At 42.7% G+C, this 10,081-nt stretch overlaps 1 protein-coding gene across 3 annotated transcripts in view; it reads left to right on the top strand.

Annotated features, from left to right (window-relative positions):
* The first annotated feature begins 632 nt into the window (after positions 1-632).
* The window catches only part of mamdc4 (MAM domain containing 4), a 24,174-nt gene continuing 14,725 nt past the window's right edge, over positions 633-10,081 (top strand). For 2 of the 3 annotated variants that reach the window (XM_036214586.1, XM_024298746.2), the window contains exons 1-14: positions 633-768; positions 3,399-3,494; positions 3,639-3,791; positions 4,309-4,434; positions 4,561-4,794; positions 4,890-5,015; positions 5,094-5,249; positions 5,330-5,433; positions 6,359-6,514; positions 7,973-8,063; positions 8,159-8,272; positions 8,564-8,656; positions 8,728-8,865; positions 8,938-9,077. In XM_036214586.1, coding sequence (XP_036070479.1) covers positions 717-768; positions 3,399-3,494; positions 3,639-3,791; positions 4,309-4,434; positions 4,561-4,794; positions 4,890-5,015; positions 5,094-5,249; positions 5,330-5,433; positions 6,359-6,514; positions 7,973-8,063; positions 8,159-8,272; positions 8,564-8,656; positions 8,728-8,865; positions 8,938-9,077 — 1,779 coding nt within the window. In that variant the 5' untranslated portion in view covers positions 633-716. The remainder of the gene's footprint in view (positions 769-3,398; positions 3,495-3,638; positions 3,792-4,308; positions 4,435-4,560; positions 4,795-4,889; positions 5,016-5,093; positions 5,250-5,329; positions 5,434-6,358; positions 6,515-7,972; positions 8,064-8,158; positions 8,273-8,563; positions 8,657-8,727; positions 8,866-8,937; positions 9,078-10,081) is intronic. The other variant, XM_036214585.1, reaches the window with a different exon arrangement.

Genomic DNA, 10,081 nt, shown 5'->3' with positions numbered 1-10,081 from the left:
TGCCATCATTGCAAGTGGAGGCTCCCCCCGAACGAGTGAGTGAGTCCAGAGGAGGCTTCCTCTGATGAGCAGACATCACTGCAGCCATGCAACCATCACTGCAACTAAGCAGTGAGGGATTGCAACTGTCCCTGTGACCATCACAGCAACTTAGACTGTCTTCAGGCTCATCAAAAAAAGAAAACATCTAACCAATCAGAATCAGCTTAAAGACTTATGATCCATTTCATTCCTGATTAAAGCCAGACAAACACACCTGATTGTAACACTTCACTTCATGAGAGACCAAAGGTTCCCAGAGGAGATTTCTCCTACAGTTCACTTGGCAACTCGGGAGAAAAACTAACAGGAAGAAACGTTGACAATTTTAACATCTGTCCAAGGACAGCAGCTGCTGGGTGAATTCTGGCTCATTGTTTACGATACTTTTAATGTGTCCCTAAGAAATAAATCAAATCAAATGAAATCTGCAGCAGATTCAAACTAAATCTACGATGGTGGTTGGGTGTCATGTCCTCATCTTCCAGATCCTGCTCTTTCAAAACACATGGTGCTATAGTTCTTTAATAACTATAAGTGGTGTCATCTATTCTAGACGTTTTATGAGGGGAGATTGTCGCAGTTGCATGCTGGGCACTTTCAAAGTCCGCGTGTTATCTGTGACTAGGAGGGGTCGGAGTCTGAACTCTTACCTTCAGACTGGAAGAAGCTGAAGGATGGTGCGTTCGGGAACCCTCGCTCTTCTGCTGCTGCTGAGTTTTCAGTTGGGTAAGAGATTTTTAGTTCTAAAAATACTTCAATTCTGGACTTTGTTGTGATTCCAAGACCAGACAAATTTCCTCTGAAGGTTCCCATTCAGGTCATGTTCTCACAGAATTCTGTTCCTGGAGTCTGCCGGACTTTAAGGTTTCTCTGGAGATGTTTGTTTGCTTATCTGAAAATCTTCTTCAGTTCTAACAAGAGATGGAGATTCAGGTTATTCATGTCCTGACTGGTGTTGTGCAGATGACTCCTGAGCTGTAATAGATGACATATTACTAGTTAATAATAGTAATGATAAATAGTAATCGCATACCTTCCTACATTACTGGGTCCAGCTTCAACTCTTCTGGGAACCACAAGTTTAAGGAGTGTATTTATTAGAATTTTCGACCATTCTTCCAAAAGCACATTGAGAGCAAGACCTTCTCCAGTGCGTGACCTAACCAGTCTCTGGTTTAATTCATTCCAAAGATGTTCCATGAGTTTCAGATCAGGACTCTGTGCAGGCCAGTCCAGTAAATCCACAGACTCTGTCCTCCATGTCTTTATGGAGCTTGCTTTGTGCACAGTCATGCTGAAAGAGGAAGGAGCCACTCCAAACTGTTCCCTTAACAGCATGGGATTGTCCAGAATGTTTTGGTATCCTGAAGCATTCAAAGTTAATTTTACTGGAACTAAGGGGCCTGAAAAACACCATCATTCCTCCAAATCCATCTGAAATGTCCCGTTCTTCTGCAACCTCCACACTCAGACGGGTCGATCAGATTTCCAGATGAAAAAGTGTGATTCCTCCCTCCAGAGAAGGTGTCTCCACTGCTCTAGAGTCCAGTGGCGACGTGCTTTACACCACTGCATCCACGCTTTGCATTGTACTCGTGTGTCTTGGATGCAGCTGCTCAGCCATGGAAACCCATTCCATGAAGCTCTCTGGTTCTGGACTTGGACTGATCTGAAGGTCACATGAAGTTTGGAGCTCTGTGATTGACTGTGCAGAAAGTCGGAGAACTCTTTGACCTTCAGCATCCTCTGACCCCTCTCCAGTTCCACTTGTTGCCTGAGTTGCTGTTGTTCCCAAACTCTTCCATGTTGTTCTGATAGAACTGACAGTTGACTGTGGAAGATTAGGTCACGACTGGATTTGTTGCACAGGTGACATCCTATGACAGTTCCACGCTGGAATTCACTGAGATCCTGAGAGTGAAACATTCTTTCACTAATGTTTATAAAATTATTAAGACACCTGGTTCTGATCATTTGGATGGGTGAGCCAATACCTTTGATAATAGAGTCTAGTGTATTTCGCAAAACTGCAGTGGAAACACTCTTTGAATTAGAGTCACGTGAACAGCAACCACAAATCACGCTTAGCTGTGCAATGCCTCGGGCACTGCACAGAGGGCTCCATAACCACAGTCCTACAGCATCAACAGCCTGTCGACAACAGCTCATCAATATTTGAGCATGTCATGCAGAATTGTAGGATCCACAGCTCCTCTGTAAAATCACCAATAACGATTTCCCCAAATCACTTCATCCGTAGTCGCTCCCACGTTTAAGAAGCTCGCTGCTCCACGGCCTGAATAAAATGGGAACTCCTACCTTTGATCGATGATGATGAGCGCTAGTGCTGTGGCAGAAATAACCAAATGGTTTTTAGTAAATGTTTTTTTTAAAGTATTCTAATACAAATCTAAAAGATTCCAGAGATTAGATGGCTCCAAGTAGATGCGTAGTAGCAGACCTCTATATGCAGATGTCTTTCAGAACTCTATTTGTAGACATTCAATAAAGTAACAAAATAGATTTGTGAGAGATGTCATGTAGACATCTACATATAGAGAGGTATCTAATAGACATCCTGTGCCCAGTCGTGGGAAGTTTCACCTCACAAATCTTCATATTTAATGTTTTTATCAACACAAAACACAAACTTAGTTTTTGTTTTCTTCACATAGAAGGTAAATTTATGTTCACAAATCCAACATCTCAGAATCCCAGAGTTTCTGCTAAATCAAAACAAAGCTTTTACGTTTTTTTAAACAAAGATTGTCTTCAAACTTTCAGATATTTGTTTGAAATAAAATTGATTTTGTATGAAAAACTTCAGTTAACTATGAATGACATCCTTAAATTGTATTCATTTACACACATTTTTTTTAAATTTCCAAGTAACTTTCATCAACATATGAACATGATCTTGCAATCTGTAATTCCTTAATGAAATAAAAAAATTAAAAAACATAACTTTTTAACATAATTATTAATAATAAAAATGCAGGAATATTATTCCAGAATAAATCCTTCTAAACTTCAAATAACTTTCAATATTTTACTCTCAATAAAAATGTATTTTGTCAAAATTGTACAAGTTAAAAATAACATAAAGAAAGATAACGTCGGGACATTAATAACAATAAAATAAAATGATGTGGAGGGCCGGATAGAATCACCTGGAGGGCCGGATCCGGCCCCCGGGCCTTGACTTTGACATGTGTGCTTTACTGTATTGCTTATGAAAGAAGGCTGTAGCTCCAGAGATGAACTCTGAGTGTGTCCAACAGCTGTTTGGTCCTCTGTCCATCCTCAAACCTTTAACTGACATAACCAGCAGAATGAGAACGTTTCTTTTCTCTCAGCAGCCGCAGGTTCTCCGGCTGCTCGCTGTCAGACTGCAGAGGTCAAATGTGACTTTGTGTGCGACTGCTCCGACTGCAGCGATGAGGAAGACTGTGGTGAGTCCGCAGAAGCTTTTACTTTGAAAAACCATTCAGACTTCTTTGTGGGTTAAAAAAAATTAAGAGGCAGTTAAAGCCTGAAATCTGTTCCCAGATGTGTAAATGTCAGCGGGTTTAACTGTTTATAACATCCTCCCTAAGGCCACGCCGGGAAGGACTTTCAGTGTGACTTCGAGGATTCTGGTATGTGTGGATGGACCGTCCAGTCCGGTGAAGGTTACACCTGGGAGAGGCTCCAGGGGGGGCCGTCTGACAGCGGGCCTTTGTCTGACTTCACCACAGGCACAGCCACAGGTAACCACAACAGTTGTGTACCGCTGAGGAACTGTCATGCTCTTTGACCTTTAGGTTGTAATTCAGATGTTTCATTCTGGTATTCAAAGGTTCTTCTCCTTCAAGGGGTTCCGGCTTCTTCTTTCTGTTTTGCTGAATTTTATCAAACTTTTTTTTATGCTCATTTGAAAATCATCAGCACATTTTCTGCTTCTATAATTAGTCAGACTTTTAAAAACGCAGCAGTGGCTTCAACTTCAGGTTAAAAACTCATAGCCTAGTCCAAGCATGGCAACGTTCATACCTATTTCTTTGTTTTAAACCAAGTTTTGGCTTTGAATACTTTTAAAAGACCCACTCTGTCTTTTAAATCATTAAAGCTGTTGGTCAATCAGCAGAAATCCAACAGTGTGTCAATAAAAAGAAGCCAACATCACATACAAAACACACGATTTGTAACATTTTGCTATGGCACGTGTCAAAGTCAAGTCAGAAAATCCCCAGATCCTTAGCTTTCTGACCGGTTCTTCTCTTGCAGGCTGGTTCATGGGGGTGAGCGCCGTCACGGCTCCATCACCACTTAAGACAGTTCTCATCTCCCCGGAGATAAAGCAGTCTTCACCGACATGTCGTCTCCGTCTCAGATACTTCCTCTGGGATTCAGGTAGCGCTTGAGGGACATCCTCCTTTCATCTCCAGACAGAACTGAACCAACGATAAGCTTCTCTGCTGCTGACAGACGCACTGAGGCCTCTCTGATGTCCAGAGTTGAACGGCTTGTTGTCTTCAGGTCAGACGGGGCTGGGCTCTGCGCCCCTGTGGGGGTCCATCCTCCACCAGGACTCTCAGGAGGCGGTGGTGTGGCGTCCTGAGGCCTCCAGCGTCCGGGCCTGGAGGGAAGACACCATCTTCCTGGGGCGCATTGCTCCAAGCTTTCAGATCAGACTTCACTCTGAGCGCTCAGAGGGGCGAGGGGGGGACGTGGCCTTAGACCAGCTGGAGTTCCTGGACTGCGCTTTGCCCCGTGAGCCTCTCAGTCTTCAGCTGATCACCAAACAAACCCTTGATATGAGGAACTCTGAGGATCATTTGATGTTTTTGTCCTCCTGCCATTGTCAGGTCCTGGTCCTGAGGAGGAGTGTCCTGCAGGGATGGTGAGGTGTTCGAACGCCGCCTGTGTGGAGCAGCGGCATGTCTGTGATGGCAGCGATGACTGTGGGGACGGCACTGATGAAGAGAGCTGTGGTGAGAAACTACTCGAGCTTCACAGAGTCAATGTCTGAAAAGGCTCTAACGCAAAAGAGCCGTGCTCCTGTTCTCCAGGTGATTTCCGCCGCTGTGACTTTGAGGAAGGTCTGTGCGACTGGGACCTGAGGTCATTATCTAAACTAAAGTGGATCAGAACCAACCAAAAGGAGATCTCCACCACCGATCCTCTGAAAGGGCCCGGCAGAGATCAGTCCAAAAACTCGGTGTCAGGTATACCAAACCTCCCACACAACAGCCCGAAGTCATTCCTGCAAGAAGAAAAACTATGCATTTCTTCTAAATCATGACAGGTTACTTCCTGTATGTGACCGTCCCGGATGGCGGTCTGTCCCAAGACTGGGCTGCCTTCCAGAGTCCACCTCTGCAACCAACCAACAGCTCACATCCTTGTAAGGTGAGTCGAACCCCGGGCTCCCACAGCTAGTGCTACGGCTCTAAAAAAAGAACGTTTTGAGCTTTTAAGTACATTATACTGTTCATTCCTCACTATAAAGAACCTCAAATCGGTATTTTGATCTGTTCACGCATTTAAGAGTAATCCTCTAAAAACCTGCACTCTTACAGCAGCCCCTCCCATACCCATGAAAACGAGCAGGTCCTTACATGCTGATGTCACAGAGTGAGACCGCCCCTTTCAGGAAGAGTCTGCTCTAACAGCTCAACCTTCAGTCTAACACCAACACCCCATTTCTCCACTGAGCTAGTGGTAATCAGCAAAAAACTTTCATTTTAGATCCAGAATACCATATATCTTCCAGTTGTGTCCTGTCTTCAATAAATTCCAGCTCAAACAGTTTGTTACTTTAGATGCGGATAAGGGCAGATGTATGTGCATCCATCTTTGACAAAATAGGAAGTTTATTTTTGTGGGAGAAATGAAGACACACTGCTGGCTCTAGGATGACATCATGAAATGGGCGGCAGACACACGCAGCAGCAGGCGGAGCCTAAAGAATCGAGTAATTTTACTTCTGGGTAGGAAAAAACTCACAAAAATAACAAATATTTCATAAATAATTTGACTCTTACTGTTCCAAAGGTAATATATGATTATATATAAATATGGATACAGTTCACTCTGTAATGATTCAAAAAATCATGTTATGGCCCCTTTAAGGCCCAGAGGGCTTTACAATCACAGTACCGTTCACACTAAAATGATGTATTTCAAGTCCTGCACTTTAGAAATGGATCAGCTAAGATAACATTTTTTAAATTACAAACTGTTTTAAATAAAATAAAAAAAAAACAGATTATATTTAATAAGTTTGCGTGTTCACAGAATAAAAGCATGACTCCCTGTGAATCTGTGGGTGTAGATGGTGATGTACACTCACATGTTTGGGCCGAGGTCCGGAGGCTTGACGGTGATGGTGACTGAGCGCTCCATCATCCCCGTGTGGAAGAGGGCTGGAGCTCTCGGGGATCTGTGGGTGAAGGCTGAGGTGGAGATTGTGAGCAACGCAACTTTCCAAGTAAGTGTTTATGGTGACAAAAGGTGTCAAATACAGTAAAGAAAAGTGTGTTTTTTGTATTCTTAAAATGTGGTGCCTGAGAGGCAAATGGGCTCTAATGAGAATAAAAAGAAATGATAGTCTCTGAAAGTCTCTGAAAAAACAAACTTTTTGCATCATATATACTTAATTGTTCCTCATAATTTTTACATAATAATTCAAATATTATGCAAATACATAGATTTTTCAAGTAAAGTAGTTAAGTTTACTTATTTTTTATAAGTAATCAAACATTTTGATTGTTTATTAGTAAGATCTACTTTTCAAATTGTTGTAATCACTTTTGGAGCATTTATTAAAATTATGTAAATTTTATTAGAGAAATTTATGTTTGCTCTATTTACTTAAGATTTGATAATAACCTTAGTTGTGGACGTAAGTAAATTTCACTAGATTGTTGTTGGTAGTTTTTATATTTATAAATGCATTAATATAATCAATAATTGTTAGGGCAAATTGTTACGAGGATTTTCTTAAGTAAATCTTGTGAGTTTTTTTTCAGTGATAATGAAGATCAGTTTTTCTCTGATTATATCAGGGATCCCCAAACATGGGCTGGATCAGGCCCGCCTCCACATTTGACCCCGCCCCTCACACACTATCAGAAACACAGATCGAGACCCACATAGAACGTGACTTTTTTTCCACCTCTCTGCAGTCTGAACTACGAGGGAGAGGATAGAATATGTTTTGGTTTAATAGTGATTCACTTTTTCTTTATTTCTTTATTATTATGATTATTTTTCTTCCGTACTTTTTTTTGGACGTCTATGGCTCTTCAGCTCTTTCAGCTATTGAAATATTCAACTATTTTATGCTAGCTTCATCGACTGTTTTAGCAGTTACTAACGATTTCTAGGTTATTTTGGAGTTTAGCTGATATTTTAGCTACATGCTAACTGTTTTGACTAAATTAGACATTTTACCAGTTTTTGGGCTAATTTGGAATTTAGCTAATATTTCAACTACATGCTAGCTGTTTTGGCTTATTTAGATTTTTTTTATTTTTTTTTAGACAAATGTGGCATTTAGCTAATATTTTAGCTAGCTATCAACTTCAGCGTTTTTAGCTGTCAGCTTCAGCATTTTTGGTTATCAATTTCAGCATCTTCAGCGGCCAAATTCAGCTTACAGTATTCAAACTAGCATTATCGCAGGTAATGGTATATATCTAGTTTTTTTTAAAAAGGTTTTGTATCATTTATACTATGAAGATTACAGAACTGAATTTTTCAAAATTTGGCCATGTGTGGCTTTCTGGAAAACCGTAAATGTTTACGTTTAGGCTGGGATTGTTACACTTTTTCTGTTAGCCTACAAGCCTACCAACAAGGAAAAGTTTGGCGACCCCTGCATCATACGAACATGAATTCTCTGACTGGTGAAATGTGATCTCATTCTGCTTCTTTGATCATGCAGATCCTGATAATGGCAGCAATTCGGGACTTTGAATATGGAGGAATCGCTGTTGACAGCATCACGTTGTCTCCTGAATGCCGCTTGTCTTCAGGTATGCTCTAGATCTGAATCAGACACAACAAACCACTCATGCAAAAGGCAATAAACCATGGCCTGATCAGAGTGATGCAATCATTTTTTGAACAGAAAACAACTCCCTGGAAGCTTTCCCTGAGTCCCCCAAGCACCCGTGCACCGAGCCGGAGAAGATTTGTGATTTTCACACAGACTGTGCAGAAGCCGAGGACGAGGCCAAATGTGGTGAGTGTGTTCATCTGCTCACCAGACGACTGACGGGTCTGCCAAGCAACAAGTGTAAGGACCAAGGACAGTTAGACTGAATCATTTACAACAGGAACTAGCTTTCATCATATCATGTACCTCCAACGAATATGGTGTTTTAACATGTTCTCGTGGCATTCTTCTCATGATGGAGGACGTACATAAAATTAAGCTTAATGTTGTATTTTTTTAAGGATTTCTTCATTTGGCAAACAGAATTAGAGGCTAGAAAAACTATCTTGCTTGTGTCTCATGAAAATCTCTTTGCAGGGGACTTCATATACGCTGAAGGCAGCTCAGGCTGGACTGACACCAGCATTGGAAGTCAGTGTTGGGAGCTGCATGAAAACTCCACTTCTAACGGTACAAAGACTGTCGTCTATCTCAGTTCATCCAGATAATCATGATTATTAATGTAAGTTGTGGTCTGTCAGAGGAGTACCTGGGCATAACCGAGGCTTCTGGCCAGCAGCGTACGGAGGCGCAGATGCGGACGCCCCTCCTCGGCCCCTCTGGTCCCGTCTGCAAAATGAGCTTTAATTTTTCCCTCACTGGCAGCTCCGATCACATAGGTGAAAAACGTTTAAAGAGTTGTGCTTTTTTGGAACAGAAATGTTGACCTTTTTATTCTGTCTGTGCTGCAGGCGAGCTGTCACTCAGAGTGATTGACAGCCTGCTGGGTGTTAGACCTAAAATGTGGGAGTTTGGCGGGAAGACTGGACCTGAGGAAGAAGCCTGGCAGCACGCCGATGTTCTCATCGGAGTGAGGAAGGATCGCTTCCAGGTCGGACTCGCAGCTTTAGCTTTGGTGTCATCGGAAGGCAGCCTGAATTTTAAAGATCCTGAATATACAACTCAAACTGCTGTGTAGGGCAAATTTATTTTTACAGAATTTGCTGGGATCAAGAAAGGTTACTTGTTTCTTATACATATTGAAATGAGGATTTTACTGTGAAATATACTTTCTCTGTAAAGTTTGTGGATAGAGTAAAAAGGAAGAACAAAACCGACAGGTGATGTCATGATGAGCACATAAACTCAATAGTGGACTTAGCAATTTGGGGGCCCCAAGTGAACACGAGGCCTTCTGCAGCAGTTGTATTTAATATTTTTAAAAAGTCCTTCTCTAGGTTAAAACGTTGAATACTTTCCTTACTGATCCACTTTTACACTGAAACAATGTCACACATTTTTTAAATTACAGATTGAACTTAAGACACATTTTATAAACTTTTGTTAAGTGTTCAGCTCAGGGCCCTAGAGAGTTGGGGGTCCCAGAGTGTTTGAAGACCCTGAGCGTTGGAAGCCCCAGAGTGCTGGGAGCCCAAAAGAGGTAGGGGTCCTAGAGAGTTGGGAGCCCCAGAGTGTTGGGGGCTCCAGAGAATTGGGAGCCCCAGAGTGTTGGGGGCCCCCGGAGAGTAGGAGGCCCCAGAGTGTTAGGAGCCCCAGAGTGTAGGGGGCCTCAGAGAGTTGGAAGCTCCAGAGAATTTGTGGGCCCCAGAGTATTGGGAGCCTCACAGAGTCGGGAGCCCCAGAGAGTTGGGAGCCCAACAGAGTTGGGGGCGCCCGGAGAGCAGGAGGCCCCAGAGAGTTGGAAGCTCCAGAGTTGGGGGGCCCCAGAGTATTGGAAGTCCCAGAGAGTTGGGTATCCAGAGAGTTCCCAGAGTGTTGGGGGCCCCATAGAGTTCAGAGCCCCAGAGACTTAGGGGGGTAGAGAGTTGGGGCTCCAGAGAGTTGGGGCCCCAGAGTGTTTGGGGCCCCAGGCAGTCACCTAGCCTTGCCGAATGA

The sequence above is a fragment of the Oryzias melastigma genome, linkage group LG12, assembly GCF_002922805.2.
Source record: "Oryzias melastigma strain HK-1 linkage group LG12, ASM292280v2, whole genome shotgun sequence".
Taxonomy (NCBI): Eukaryota; Metazoa; Chordata; class Actinopteri; order Beloniformes; family Adrianichthyidae; genus Oryzias; species Oryzias melastigma.
Note: the sequence above shows the minus strand (reverse complement) of the source record. Positions and strands in the feature narration are given on the sequence as shown.